Source organism: Muscardinus avellanarius (assembly GCF_963383645.1).
Source record: "Muscardinus avellanarius genome assembly, chromosome: 1".
Lineage (NCBI taxonomy): Eukaryota > Metazoa > Chordata > Mammalia > Rodentia > Gliridae > Muscardinus > Muscardinus avellanarius.
Genome location: NC_137786.1, coordinates 233,436,222 through 233,451,579, shown reverse-complemented (window position 1 = coordinate 233,451,579; position 15,358 = coordinate 233,436,222). Strand labels below are relative to the sequence as shown.

Genomic DNA, 15,358 nt, shown 5'->3' with positions numbered 1-15,358 from the left:
TTTTAAATGAAAAAATAAAATAAAATAAATGCTGGGGCTGTAGCTGAGAAGTAGAATGCCCCTGGGTTCAAGGCTCAGCACCAAAAAAAGAAAAGAAAAAAAGAAAGAAAGAAAAGAAAAGAAAAAGAAACAGGGTCTCACTAAGTTGCTAGGGCTCTTGCTAAGTTGCTGATGCAGGTCTCAAATCTGTGGTCCTCTTGTCTCAGCCTCCCAAGAACTGGGATAACAAGCACGCACCACCATGCCCAGCTGGATGTGGGTGTTCGTGGGGAGGTCTGTGCGTGGACCGAGCGCTGGTCCACGAGCTAAGCAGGAGAGGGGCTGCTGCTGAGGAAGCCCTGCTCCAAAGGGCTAAGGGTGGCGCCTCTGAGACGCAACTCCTCTCCCCTCCAGCAGCTGAGCATGTAAGGTGACTGGTTCAGGTCATGCCTGGCCCGCAGTGTTCTTTGCTCTGGGTGATTCAACTCTGCCCTAGAATTTATTTTTATATAAATATTTACAGAGCGAATCCAGAAGAATCTGTTGGGGGAAAACGATGGGAAAGGAGCCGTAGGCCTAGTGGAAATTAAGCTCCTTTCTTCTATTCCAGAGAATGAAAAGCCCAGATCTAGGAGCCTTCCACCTCGGCTCCCTCACTCTCATCAGTGCTACTCCCAGGGAAATCCTGGCGCGCAGAGAAGGGAGGGGCGGACACCCCTGCCCTCCGAGCAGGTCAGGTTCAGCTCATGGAAGCAGTTAATGATAGAAGCCAAGTTCTGCCTTTGCGCTGCCATGGGAACACACCATCCTACCCACCCAGATCTCACTTCCCTTCTTCCTGCCCCAAATCACATGAGAGGTTCTCCTTACCTTCTTCCTTTGCAGAACCAGAGACTGCCGAGTTCACAGCCTGGACACAGGAAGTAATGCACAGGATTAGAATGCCTTCGTCTTGGAGAGGCACTAGGAAAATGAGCAATGCAGAGTTTGGGAACCTGTTACCAGTTACAAACCTCTACCCCCCACCTCCCCATTCCCTTGAATGGCTGCCGAATGCTGCATTACACAAGAACTTTGGACCGTGCAGGTTTTAAAAAATTCCCCAACAACTAATCCAAAGCTCATTTGTTAGTTTAGAAGACAGAATGTGTTTGCGTAAGTTAAGGTCATAAATAGCCCTGGCAAGCATACATGGTCCAAATTTCCCTGGCCTAGGCTCTAGAGGGCTGCTCTAGGTGCTGGTCTCTCTGGGGTATCACTGACAGCCAGGATGTTCAGGAAATATGCAAATGGTCTCTATCCCAAAGAATGTAATTAAAAGCCATAAAGAAAGTGGTGCATGCCTGTAATCCCAATTCTTGGGAGCACTGCAGGAGGATTGCAGGTTCAAGGCCAGCCTCAGCAATTTAGCAAGACCCTGTTTCAAAAATTAAAAAGTAAACTGGAGCCGGGCATGGTGGCTCACGCTTGTAATCCCAGCATTCGGGAGCCTGAGACCGGATGATCGCGGTTCGCGGACAGCCTCAGCTACTTAGTGAGGCCCTCTGCAACTTAATGAGACCCTGTTTCAAAATAAAGAATAAAAAATAGAGTAGGGGATGTAGCTCGGAGGTAGAATGCCCCTGGGTTCCATCCCAGACCCGCAAAAGATAAAAAATAAAAAATAAAAAATAAAAAAATAAAAAGTAAACCGGGCCAGGCATGGCAGTACACGCCTATAAGCCAAGTACTTGGGAGGCTGAGACAGAAGGAGTGCAGGTTCAAGGCCAGTTTCAGCAACCCAGTGAGACCTTATTTCCAAAAATTAAAAGGGCTGAGAATATAGCTCAGAGGTAGAGTGCTTCTGGGTTCACTCCTCAGTAACACACACACACACACACACACACACACACACACACACACACACATTCCAATCATATTGGTACAAGCCTATAATCCCTAGTGCTTGAAAGGTTGAGACAGGAAGATTGCAGGTTCAAGGCCAGACATAGCAACTTAGTGAGGTCCTCAGAAACTTTGCAAGACCCTGTTTCAAAATAAATAGCCGGGCGTGGTGGCGCACGCTTGTAATCCCCATGCTTGGGAGGCGGAGACAGGAGGATCGTGCAGGTTCAAAGCCAGCCTTGCTGGCTTAAGAGACCCTGTTTCCAAATAAAAATATAACATAGGTTTGGGAGTGTAGCCCGGAGGTAGAAGGGTTTCCAGGAACACCAGTACCACCAATAAATAAATAAATTAAATAATAAATAATAAAATAAAACAAAAAATAATAAAATAAAAGGGATGGGATGTAAGCTTGGAATGCTACTGGGTTCATTTCCCAGTACCAAAAAATAATAAATAATAAAAAGGACCGGGGAGAGTAGCTCACACTTGTAATCCCAGTATTTGGGAGGCAGAGACTAGAGGATCGAAGGTTCATGGACAGCTTGGGCAACTTAACAAGGCCGTCCGCAACTCAGTGAGACTCTGTTTCTAAATTAAAAAGTAAAATAGGGCTGGGGATGTAGCTCAGAGGTAGAATGCCCCTCAGTTCAATCCCCAGTACTACAAAACAAAGCAAAACACAACAAAAATGAAAACCTAGCTGGGATTTATCATGACCCTGCACAGGTGCTTTAACCTCTGTTGCGCTGCTTCCCCAACTATGAAACGGGGCCAGCCATGGACCTGCCCCAAGATGTTTGTGATAAGGTGACGCATGGACAAGGCCGGGACACGTATCACAGCTGACATTTATTGGGCACTAGTTAAGCATTTTCTGTAGCAAACAAAAGGGACCAGAGGAGAGAGAACTATAGCACGTCCTCCTCTGAATTCTCGGGCGCGTCCTCCATGCTTGCCTGTCGGCGGCGCCTGGGTTTTCCTGGCGTAGCTATTGTAGATTTGTCTTAGATGGAGAGCAGAATGTGGGTCTTTTCATCTTCATTTGCCTGCAGGACATAGAAGGCCCAGAACCGAGATAGAGCTGGGGAACAAAAGAACTCCAGTTTCTACTCATCACTGCCCAAAGGGACTCACAGCTGCTGCCCAGTCGCCCGGTATCTCCACCAACGTCCTGGAGCGCTCCGGCTCCTGCTCCGCCTGCCCCTCTCTGGCCTGAGGCTCCGAAGCCCTGTCTGTCTCCAGCGCTCTGCAGCCTCCTGCCTCCCTCCACGTGCACCCGTCATGTCCCTGTCTCTCTGCATTCCTGTCTTTCTGCTTCCTCATAGTGGCTCCCCTCTCCCAGCAGAGGTTTATGTCCACTAATTTAAAGAAATGAGCGCCCAACCACAGCCCCTGGCCACTGGAGAGCAAGAGCCAGGACAGGAAGACAGAGGACATGGGGGCGCGGAGGGCTCGGCAGCCCCAAGACGCCCCTCACCAGCCACGTCTCTTGCAGGAGCAGGAAGCCACCCACCACCATGAGCAGCACTCTGTCGCCCACAGACTTCGACAGCTTGGAGATCCAGGGCCAATACAGTGACATCAACAACCGCTGGGATCTGCCCGACTCAGACTGGGACAATGACAGCAGCTCGGCGCGCCTCTTTGAGAGGTCTCGGATTAAGGCCCTGGCAGGTGAGGTCTGGGCGTGTCGTGCCGGTTCCTACGCTTGTGGGTGGACCGTCCTTTACCGCTACGGGAGGATCTTTCTTTCTAAGCTACTGCACTAAAGTAGGAGACCCAGAGCCCCCTGCCAAGCCCCTGGTCCCCGTATCCAGCCTCGAAAACAAACTTCACACAATCCAGAACATTCCCCAGCTCCCCTCAGCCCGAGCCCAGAGATGCCAGCTGTGAGTGGCCCCTGGACACGCTCCACTGACTGAAACAGCTTCCCTGCCTGTCACGTCCCTCCAGCCTGTGCACACTGGCTCTGTCACTTGTCTCCACCCCTCTCCCTCGCTTTGCATCTGCTTGCTCCGGGCTGCCTTGACTCCCCTGTCCTCTCCACACCTGCTCTCCCTCCCGGCCCAGTGCTCTCTGCACCCTTCCCACCCCTGCATTCCACCTGCTGCCGGCTCCTCCCTTTATTTCATCTACCTGTTCCCCGAAGCGGGTTCTCTCCGCCCCTGCACCACCGCTGTCCACAGCTGCAGCTGCCCGTTCTCCTGGGGTAGCTCTCCACCTCCTCGGCCCCTGCCCTTCCCTGCAGCCAGGGCTCTCCCCTTCCGTGGCTCTGAGCACAAACAAACCCGTCCAACGGGCCTCCCCGCGTTCCGGGGGAGGCGTTGTCGTGGCAACAAGAGTGTGCGGCTGCCACCTGACACCACCAGCGGCTGGCGTGGGGCTGAGTCACCCACACACCCAAGGCCACCCACCCTGTCTGGCTGCCTCCTCCATGCCAGCCTCCTCGTTGCCCACTGACCTGCGGGGTGGCCCCGCCCAGGCCAGCGAGAGAAGCCTCGGCTGCCCTCACCTTAGAGGTGGTGCCCTGGCCGTTGGTCCCTGAAGAAGCGAGAAACAGTTCCCATGTCTGGCAGCATCTTTAACCCAGGGTCAATTTTGACAAATACAGGTTCCCACGCCCTTCCCCGGACACAGTGAATTATAATCTTTGGACCTATAATCCAGAACTCAGAATATTTAAAAAGCCCCCCTCCCCATCATTCTCAGCCAGCCCAGCACCAGCCTGAGGACCCCTGTCATGTGGTGACCATAGCTTCTGCGGACCCCAGCTGCTTTTCCTCTTGTCTTTGGTCCTCCTGGTCGGGTCTTTAGTTGACTGGCAAAAAACCACACCAGCGCTTCTCTAGCTCAAGAGAAGACAGAAGATGTGGGTATAGAAAATGCTACCTCTCTGGGGGGAAAGCATATCTGGTACCCGGCTTTGAGATTCATGTGTCCTTTACAATTATCATGGTATCTGCATCTTCAGCATGTGCCACCCAGGGCTTCCCATGTCTGCAATAACACAACGCCACCCAGGACTGTCACTGTGTCTGTGCAGGAGATGCACGCCAACCTCTATGGCCGTGACATCCATGTGCACATGACACACGCCACCCAGTACCTCCATGACATCTGTGTGCACAGACCAGCACTACCAGGACTGACATGTGTCTGTGCCACTCGGAGTTCTGGATAGGTGCTTATCCCACCACTCAGCTGGGCTCCCCTGAAGAGGCATCTCTGCTCGGGCTTTGCCCAGCAATCTGCCCCCTACCAGTAGGTGCCACACAAACGGGGGAGGGGGGGAGCAGGTGTAGGCTGCAGGTGTCAGGAGCTGAAGCCCAGGGAGAGGTGGGAAAGGGGTCTGGTAGATGCACCCAACCTGCTGCTGGCTGAGGAGGGTCCTGGTGAGGGGTGAAAACTAGACAGTGGAGAAGACAGTCGCAGAACCTATTCCCCAGATGAGGCGACAAAAGGGCGCCTGGCCTGCTTCTTCCAGGATCTCCTTGTTTCCAGTTTCTTTTTTTTCCCTCTCTCTCTCTCTCCTTTCTGAGCCCACATCAAAGCCCGCGACCCGGAGCCAGGCGGCCCAGAGTCGCCCAGAGAGGGGCCGCGGTGCCGTGCCTGCAGACCTTCGGGAAGCCGGGGCTGGCTTCGGGCCCCTCTCACGGTCCGCCGTAGGCTTAGGCAACTCGGGGCCTGCCTGGCAGGTCTCCCCGCGCAGGCAGCGCCCTTCTCCGCCCCCGCAGGGTCTGGCCCTGCCCCAGCCGGCTCCGCCTCCCGAGCCTCCGCCCCTCCCCCGCCACTGTCCGACCTGTTTGTCGGGAGCGGCCTCGACTCCTCGCCCGGCCAGGTGTGCCCGGCTCACTCGTCTCAGGAGCTCAGACATCGCGTATCTCTTTCCCCCCACTCCTTGAAACTCCCAGCATCCTTGAATCCTCCCCACCTGGGACGGCCGCCTCTCGGGATCCCAGCGCGGGCTCAAGGGGACAGGCACTTGCCAGCCAGCCAGGCTCAGGGGAGCATGGACTCTGGGCCTCCGGCCGTGTAGGAGACACCATGAGTGGGAACGGAGTGGGCAGGGCGCACGGGAACGGCCTGAACGGGGCCGGGGAGTTTTACTATGAGGCTGTGGAGGGGTCTCAGAACCCCGGGGGCCTCCTGCTCTCGCCAGCTGCCTTCATCAACCCCGCTCAGTATGCCAGCGTGTTGGAAGGACGCTTCAAACAGCTTCAAGGTGAGTTGCCCCCAGCAGAGGGGCCGCCAGGAGCGAGAGGGGGGCCTGGGCTGGAGGCGCCCCGGGGTTCAGGAGCGGCAGCCCAACACTCTCTGTGGCTCAGATGTTTTGTTGGGAGCCAGTGTGACCAGGCTTGGAAGCAGTCATTACAGGTGGCCAGGAAATCCACGGATGTGGATGGAACTGGGAGAAATGGGGACCCACTGGCTGGAAGGGACCGTGCAGGGGGAGTATTGTGTGGGGGTGACCTTGAGGATCGCTGCGGGATGCAGAGTTAATGAGGTTGGACAGATTCAGGGTTAGGGTCATCAACTAGGGAGGCCTCAGCCGGCTCCCTGGGTCTGGCCATGCTCCCCAGGGGTGGGCAGAGCCCAGGACGCAGCCTGCCTGTGTTTCCCCAGCTTCTGAGCAGGCGTGTGAATGCGTGTGAGGGGGCGTGTGTGGGAACTGGGGAGAGTGTGTCAAAGGAAAGGGCTGTGCACACTGGCCAGGTAGGTGTCTGAACAGGCATGTTCATCCTGACACACACGTTTAGTTGCACTTCTGGCAGTCGCCGTGTCTCGCGGTGTGTAGTTCTAGGGATATTGCGGGTGTCTTGTGACATCGTGCTTTGGTGCTTGGTGTTTCCACGTCTTCCCCTTCTGTCTTACCTGTGTGCCCAAATGGCCTCGCCCCAGTGTGCCCGGTACCAGGGCTGTCCCCTCTGGATCCAGTAATGGCTGGGTGACCTGAGCCATCTCCTGCTTAGGTGGGTGTTTAGACCCTGGAGGGGCCCCCGAGGCAGGCTGTCATGAGGACCCCCGGGCTGGCGCAGGCACCGGGGCTGGAGGTGAGAAGGACAGGAATAGGCAGGGGCTGTGGCTCTTCGTGGGTGCGGTACGCAGGAATGTGAGATGAAGGGGTGAGTCCTCTGGTTTCCGAGGTACTGGTGCAGAGGTGGAGGTAAAGTGAATTCACACCTGGCCCCTGGGCTGGGTCCTCGGGCTGGGCCTGCGAGGGGCGTGGGGAGAAATCCTGCCACCAGGGCAGCTCCCGCAGACCTCACCCTCTTCCTTCCCATTGCCATTTTCAAAATCTTTAATTTTTACTTTTCTGTGGAGCTCAACAGCATCCACTCATCAAGAGCCCCATCTCTTTTCAAGATTGCCCCCTAACTCTGCCTGCACCCACCTTTGTTTCTTGGACCCTCCCCCCAACTTGCAAGATCTTGTTTCTCTCCATTTATTCATTTATTCATTTGTTTATTTTTGTGGTGCTAGGGATTTAACCCAGGGGCATCCTACCTCCGAGGTACACCCCAGCTCTTTTTATTTTTTGTTTTTGAAACAGGGTCTCACTAGGCTGCCGAGAGTCTCACCGTGCTGCTGAGGCTATCCTCCACGCTGTAATCTAGTCTCAGCCTTCCGAGTACTGGGATTACAGGATGGGCCACCATGCCCGGCTAGTTTCTCTCCCTAGTCTTGGGAGTTGGTGCCCTACAGCTGGGTCCCCTCCAGCCAACTGAGTGACCCCACCCTGAAGTAGAGTGCCCCGTCCTTTCTGTACATGATCCAAGGACAAGGGCTGTCAGGTCCTTCTGATGACGGCTTGGAAGCACAGCTGCTGTAATTTCAGACCACACCCTCTGCTCCGTCCACAGCTGACAGGACAAGAATGCGCCTTTATTGCGGCACCTCCTCAGGGAGCCACGCTGCGCCAGGCCCCCACTCCGTGCCCCATAGCCATCTATCTGGTTTAATAAACACAGAGACCGGCTAAAGTAGAGTAACGTGCCCACTTTACAAGTGGGGAAAGTGAGGCTCTGATGGCCAGGTACCCCGCTGAGGTCTCACGCTGTCACGTGGTGGAGCCCAGCCCAGCCCTCCCTGGACAGCTTCTTTCGTTCTTCCTCCTCAAGGCCTGTGCCTGTCCCTCCTTTTTGTTATTGTTGTACTTTGTTTTATGAGCTGATTCCATTTCTTCAAGCCCCAGTGTGTAAGGTAGCAGTTAGCTTCCTGGCCCTCCTGCTCCCAGCCCCCGCCCCGCCAGCGGGCCTTTAGGAGCCGGCAAACTGTATTCTGAGGACAGTAATGACCGCTTGTCGCCACCACAGATGAGCGAGAAGCCGTACAGAAGAAAACCTTCACCAAGTGGGTCAACTCGCACCTGGCCCGGGTCACGTGTCGGGTGGGAGACCTGTACAGCGACCTCCGCGATGGGCGCAACCTCCTGAGGCTCCTGGAGGTGCTCTCGGGAGAGACACTGGTGAGCCCTGGCATCGGGCCGCGCCGCAGGAGGGGTCCTAGAGGAAAGAGTGGCCGCAGGGCGCGCGGAGATCCCCTCCGCACGCCTCTCAGAGGCATCCCGAGGGGCTTTGCTGCCTGGATTGCACAGGAGCCTTGCTTAATGAAGACAGGAACAGTGGCTGCATTGAAAACCTTGCTTTTCCCGCCCACTCTAAGTGCCATTAATTCCCTCGGGAATCTTAATCTGCCAAGCCTCATCTGTAACAACCCCCCTCCCCGGCTTTGGCTCTATGACCTTTGACCCTGCCCCGGGGCTGCCCCCCTGGGTTCCATCGGGAGGACAGGAAGGTGTGTACAGCAGGGCTCCAGGAAGGCTGGGAGGGAGGAAGAGCCCCGGGTCCCATGCCCCCGTGCCCCCCACCCCTCAACAGCCAAAGCCCACGAAGGGCCGCATGCGGATCCACTGCCTGGAGAACGTGGACAAGGCGCTGCAGTTCCTGAAGGAGCAAAAGGTACACCTGGAAAACATGGGCTCCCATGACATCGTGGACGGGAACCACCGGCTGACCCTCGGGCTGGTCTGGACCATCATCCTTCGCTTCCAGGTACCGGCTCGCTCAGGGTCGGGCCGTGCGCCGGTTCTGCATCATGAGCGGGAACGCTGGCCCGCGGCCGGGGCAAGCACGGCGTGTCGAGGACCGTGTGGAGCGGTCGCCATTGCCGTGGCCTCCACGCACCCCACCGGGAGTTGTGCAGCTCCTGGGGCAACTTCCCACAGCCTGCCGTGTGACAGGGACCCTGGGTTGGTCCATAGGGACTGTAAGGGGTTTGTTTGTTTGTTTGTTTGGTTTCTGGTTTTTGGTAATAGAGATTGAACCCAGGGGCGTTCTACCTCCAAGCTGTATCCGCAGGCCCATTTTATTTTTATTGTGAAACGGAGTTTTACTAGGTTGATGAGAGTCCCACTACTTGCTAAGGCTGTCCTCAGGCCTGCAATCCTCCTATCTCAGCCTCCCAAGTACTGGGATTTCAGGCGTGTGCTACCTCGACCAGCGTGGACTAGAAGTTTTTATAAACTGGTCCTTCATGGCAGAGAGCTGGAGAACTTCAACTCTCCTCCTGTGCTTCAGTGCCCGGTGCCATCTTGACTCTCCTGGTCTCCCCGGTCCTCCCTGGGTTGGCCTCTCTGCTCCTTCCAGCCCTCAGCAAAGGCTGGTCAGCTTTACCCCTGAAAGCCAGCTCTCAGAAAACACTCCCCACCCTCGGTCCCCACCCGGAGAACCAGCTACCTCCACTCACAGGCACTTCCACTCTTCTGGCCTCCTACCCCATCCTGCTGCCGCGGTTTCTCGGATCCTCAGGCTCCTACATCACCAGTGCCGGTTGAAAGAGCCCTGGGCTGTCCCTTCGCCCCTGTGACAGCAATCCAAATCTGTTTCCTGTCATCTCTCCCAGTCTCTGACAATATCAAGTGCCCCGGTGCAGGGAGTGAGGGCTCTGCTTTCTTCCTTCTTAGATCCAGGACATCAGTGTGGAGACAGAAGACAACAAGGAGAAGAAGTCAGCCAAGGACGCCCTGCTGCTGTGGTGCCAGATGAAGACCGCAGGGTGAGGAGACGCAGGGAGCGTGGCGGTGGAGGGCTGGCTGCACCCAGTTATGTGGTAAAGGCTGGGCCTCCCAGTTCTTGGGAGGCTGAGATAGGAGGATTGCAGGTTTGAGGGCAGCCTCAGCAACTTAGTGAGACCCTGTTTCAAAATAAGAAATAAAAAAGGCTAAGGGTATAGCCCAGAGGTAGAATGCCCCTGGGCTGAATCTTCAGTACCCCAGTAACCTTCCCCCACACATACCCAAAGAAAGGATAGGGTCAGCCAGGTACAGTGGCCCATGCCTATCATCCCAGTCCTTGAGAGGCTGAGACAGGAAGAGCACAGGTTTGTGGCCAGCCTCAATAACTTAGTGAGACTCTGTTTAAAAGTGAGATAGATGCCGGGCGTGGTGGCGCATGCTTGTAATCCCCACGCTTGGGAGGCGGAGACAGGAGGATCGCGCAGGTTCGAAGCCAGCCGCGCTGGCGTAAGAGACCCTGTTTCAAAAATATAAAATAGGTCTGGGAGTGTAGCCCGGAGGAAGAAGGGCTTCCAGGAACCCCAGTACCACCAAAAAAATAAAAAATAAAAAATAAAAAAAATAAAAGTGAGATAGAGAGCCTGGCCTGATGGCATTACGCTTGTAATCCCAGCATTCGGGAGGCGGAGACAGAAGGATCACGGTTCGCGGCCAGCCTCAGCTACTCAGCGAGGCCCTCTGCAACTTAGTGAGACCCTGTTTCGAAATAAAGAATAAAAAATGGGGCAGAGAGTGTGGCTCGGAGGTTGCATGCCCCTGAGTTCTATCCCCAAATCTGCAAAAAATAAATAAATAAATAAAAAATTGGGCTGGAGGTGTTACTTAGCAGTAAAATGCCCCTGGGTTCCATCCCCAGTACTACCAAAAAAAAAAAAAAAGAGAATACCCCTGGGTTCAATCCCCAGTACCCCCACACACACATTAAAAATGAAGGCCGGTCGTGGTGGCGCACGCTTGTAATCCCCGCACTTGGGAGGCAGAGACGGGAGGATCGCGCAGGTTCGAAGCCAGCCGTACACGCTGGCTTAGGAGACCCTGTTTCCAAATAAAAAATGTAAAAATAGGTCTGGGAGTGTAGCCTGGAGGTAGAAGGGCTTCCAGGAACCCCAGTACCACAAAAAAAAAATTAAAAATGAAGAAGAAAGAAGGGCTCCATGACCTGGGGACTGCCATTGCTTCCCAGAGCAGGGCTCAGCCCCACTCCCCATTTTTTCCTTCCCTCCATTTATAGCTATCCCAACGTCAACGTGCACAACTTCACCACCAGCTGGAGAGATGGACTGGCCTTCAACGCCATCGTGCACAAACACCGGTGAGAAGATGGGGTTGGGGAGCACGTGACTTGGCGGCTAGGGGTGTGCGCACACGACACACAGGCCGGATGGGCTGAGCGGGGCGAGACCACGCTGTAAGCCCTGGGAGGAAGCAGGTGTCCAGGGCTTGTGATGGGAGGCGGGGTGGAACTAAGGAGCTGGAGGCAGCAGGGCGTGGGTTTGGGGTGCTTCCTTCTGAACAAGCTTGAGTTGGAGTCTTAGGAATAAAGAAGGGAGCGGGCTTCCTTTTTCTCTTTAAGATCTCACGTGCTTCTGATATCTCTGTCTCCCCCCAACTCCAGGCCAGACCTGCTGGATTTTGAGTCCCTGAAGAAGTGTAACGCGCATTACAATCTGCAAAATGCTTTCAATTTGGCCGAAAAGGAGCTAGGACTGACCAAGCTGTTGGATCCGGAAGGTGAGACAGAGCTCTGTAAAATGGGTAACAGCTGGGCACAGCTGCACACACCTGTCGTTAAAGAGCTTGGGAGGCTGAGACAGGAGGATCACAGGTTTGAGGCCAGCCTCAACCAGTTAGCAAAACCCTGTTTCAAAATAAAAAAAAATTAAAGGGCTGGGCGGAGGGAGGTTGTAGCTTGAGGTAGAAGGCTCCTGGGTTCGATCCCCAGTACAAAAACAAATAAAACCATCGTAGGGCAGGGGCTGAAGGCAAATTGGTGGTTGTCAAGGGCTAGGGGAGGGGAAGAGAGAGAGTAGCTGCCACTGGGCACACGGATTCTTGAATGGGGGAATGAAAATGTTCTGGAATTAGGTAGTGGTAACGATTGCACGGCCTTGTGGATATACTGCAAACCACTGAACTGTATACTTTAGAAGGGCAAATTTTATGAAAAATTATATTTCAATTAAAATAATAGTTCATAAGAAGAAAGGGAGACTTGAGGGAGAAGGAATCCAGGGTTCTGGGAGTCTGTGCGAGCCCAGCAGAGAGGCTCTGTGACTTAGAGCCAGGCTCGTCGTTTCTCCGCGGCTCAGTTTCCTCATCTCTAAAATAAGAGGACTGGTCCACGTGGTCTGAGGCCCTCCTCATCCTAAACCTCTAGGGCTCTCACTAAGCACATGGCCTTGAGGTCTCCCCAAGGACTGGCCCGCGGTCAGCTGCGCTGCTGCCTGGCTCCTGCGGTTCTGGCCATGAAAGCGATGAGATCAGTAACGGCCACTTGGCTGTAACTCCGAACCTGGCGTTGCCCTGCACCTGATAGGCTTTAATGAATTGAGTCCTCACAACACCCCCTTTGAAATCTGGGCCATTATTAGCCTCGGTTTATGGAAGAGAAAACAGAGCCTATAAAGGTTCGGCGACTCGCCGAGGTCATACCACTGGCCGAGCTGAGTGCCGGCAGCCTGGCTCCACAGCCCGTTTCCTAGCCGCGTCTGGCAGAGCAGAGCCAGAGGGCGCGGGAGCCAGAGGGAGAGACGGGAAGGGCCAAGTGCCGGCCTGTTGAGGCTCCTGCTAACACTCGCTGGCGGGTTTGTGTCTTGGCCACTTTCTCTTTTCTGTCCTTCCTGGGCCCTCATAGCACTGAAGGATGAGCGTCAGCTACGTAGGGACAGAAGCAGGCTGAATGCAAAGTTCCTAAGCGCACTGGAGAGGCGGAGCTGGGATGGAGAGCACAGAAGTAAAGCGAAGTACCCTGACTTTTGAGATGACTCTGGCGGCTCCTGCCTACCTATATGTTTTTAGAAGTAGTCAAGGAGTGGCCGGGCACAGCAGCACATGCCTGTAATACCAGTCCTGGAGGCTGAGGCAGGAGGATTGCAGGTCAGAGGCCAACCTCAACAACTTCATGAGACTCTATTTCAAAATAAAAAGGGCTGGAGGTGTAGCTCAGAGGTAGAATACCCTTGGTTCAATCCCCAGTACAAAAAAAATTTTTTTTTTATAAAGGGCTGGGGCCCCATTAAGATGTATGACAACACTGCACCAATTTTAAAAAATGAAAATAAAAAGGGCTGGGGGTGTAGCTCAGAGGAAAAGTGCTCCTAGGTTCAGCCCCTAGTACCACCAAAAAAAAAAAAAAGAAAGAAATGGTAAGGGGCTTCCAGTCTCATAGTTTTACTAAAATCTGGCCTAATGAAGAACCCACGGATTTGAAGTCACAGGTAGCCGTGCTCACTTAGAAAAAGGTGTTTGGCCTGAAGGGTGCTCACCTCCTCAGGAGGACCCGTCACTGAGCCCTGCGTTTGGAAACAGCCACAGCCTCGTCCCAAGACGCAGCCAGGAGCTGATGTCTCCCCTGCTGTGCTGCAGCCAGGTTCCAGAGAGTTAGCTTGCACCTTCTGTCCCACAGCCTGGACTCCGCTGACTTCTTAGACATCGTTCCGGCCTAGAACTCCACGAGCTATCCCAGATGGGCACGCGGAGGCTGCCTTGTTCCTTGCTTTTCTTCCCCAAACATCTAGTTGTTGTGTCCACTGGGAGTACTGGGTAAAGCCTCCTCCAGCATCGATTTGGGTTTTAGTTGTTGTTTGATTTGCAGTAGTGGGGATTAAACCCAGGGGCATTTTACCTCTGAGTTACACCTCCAGCCCTATTTTATTTATTTACTTATTTAATTAATTTATTATTATTATTATTGGTAATACTGGGGACTGAACCCAGGAGCATTCTACCTCCGAGCTACGTTCCCAACCCTATTTTTTATTATTTTTATTTTGAAATAGGGTCTCACTAAGTTGCAGAGTGTCTCACTAAGTAGCTGAGGCTGGCTGTGAACCCGGATCCTCCTGTCTCAGCCTCCCAAGTATTGGGGTTACAAACTTACAGCACCACACCTGGTTCCTATTTTATTTTTTATCTTTTGTGTGTGTGTGTGTGTGTGTGTGTGTGTGTGTGTGTGTGTTACTGTGGATTGAGCCCTGGTGTGTTCTACCTCCTAGCTACACTCTCATCCCTATTTTTTATTCTCTATTTTGAAACAGGGTCTCACTAAATTGCAGAGGGCCTCACTAAGTAGCAGAGTCTGGCCACAAACCTGCGATCCTTCCAAGTACTGGGATTACAAGCGTGCACCGCCACGCCCGGCTGAGCTTCTGGGTTTTTGTACTCTGCTTGCTGCTTGCAGGGCGTTTCACATGTCCAGGGAAAAGAAAAAACAAGCGAGCGTTTTCCATGATGTCTTAGTCTGAATGGCTGAGTTATCCCTGGCTCCAAAGGGAGCTGGAAGGATGCCGGCCTGAGGGCTGAGAGGCCAGGCACGGGGCCAGGGATTCAGGTTTGGGGCCTGCCTCCAGGAGGCAGGTTTCTGATGTCTGTCTGATCCGAGTGTTCCGGTGTCTTAGATGTGAATGTGGACCAGCCAGATGAGAAGTCGATCATCACCTATGTGGCTACGTACTACCACTACTTCTCCAAGATGAAGGCCCTGGCTGTGGAGGGCAAAAGAATTGGCAAGGTACCCCAGCCTGAGAGAGGACTGGAGGGGCCAGAGGAAGCCCGGTCCAGGGGGCCTATGCCCCCAAAGCAGGGGAAGGGTGGCGTTGGGGACTGGGCCAGGGAGTCCCGTGGGCAAGAGCCCCACGGCCCGGCCTCCTGTCACGCAGGTGCTGGACCACGCCATGGAGGCAGAGCGGCTGGTGGAAAAGTACGAGTCCCTGGCCTCCGAACTGCTGCAGTGGATCGAGCAAACCATCGTGACCCTCAACGACCGCCAGCTGGCCAACTCCCTGAGCGGGGTCCAGAACCAGCTGCAGTCCTTCAATTCCTACCGCACCGTGGAGAAGCCACCCAAGTAGGTGCCCGCCGGGCCTGCCCGCCCCAGGCCACGCTCACGAGAGAGGAAGCCTACATCAGGGCAGCCTCTGGGGAGGGACAGACGTTGGCAATACATAAATGCAGAGTAAGCTCATTTCCCCAGCTCAAAGCACCAGAAATATCCAAACAACATAGTGCTTCCAAAATAACGTTTTTTAATTTTTTAAATGATCAACCTTTGTTTGGCCGTACTGGGGATGAAACCCAGGGGGCATTGTGCCTCAAAGCTATACCCCCTGCCCTATTTTTTATTCTTTATTTTGAAGCAGGGTCTCACTGAGTTGCAAAAGGGCCTCACTAAGTAGCTGAGGCTGCCCGCGAACCTAGATC

General features: G+C 54.2%; 1 protein-coding gene across 2 annotated transcripts in view; it reads left to right on the top strand.

The window, feature by feature from the left end:
• Positions 1-3,383: 3,383 nt before the first annotated feature.
• SPTBN2 (spectrin beta, non-erythrocytic 2) overlaps positions 3,384-15,358 on the top strand; it is a gene marked incomplete at both ends in the record, with an annotated part of 39,421 nt that continues 27,446 nt past the window's right edge. Inside the window, 8 exons of one of the 2 annotated variants that reach the window (XM_080703042.1) lie at positions 3,384-3,540; positions 8,181-8,332; positions 8,745-8,918; positions 9,830-9,921; positions 11,172-11,252; positions 11,556-11,671; positions 14,557-14,669; positions 14,818-15,005. In XM_080703042.1, coding sequence (XP_080559168.1) covers positions 3,384-3,540; positions 8,181-8,332; positions 8,745-8,918; positions 9,830-9,921; positions 11,172-11,252; positions 11,556-11,671; positions 14,557-14,669; positions 14,818-15,005 — 1,073 coding nt within the window. Of the gene's footprint in view, positions 3,541-5,910; positions 6,089-8,180; positions 8,333-8,744; positions 8,919-9,829; positions 9,922-11,171; positions 11,253-11,555; positions 11,672-14,556; positions 14,670-14,817; positions 15,006-15,358 lie in introns of those variants that run through there. The other variant, XM_080703041.1, reaches the window with a different exon arrangement.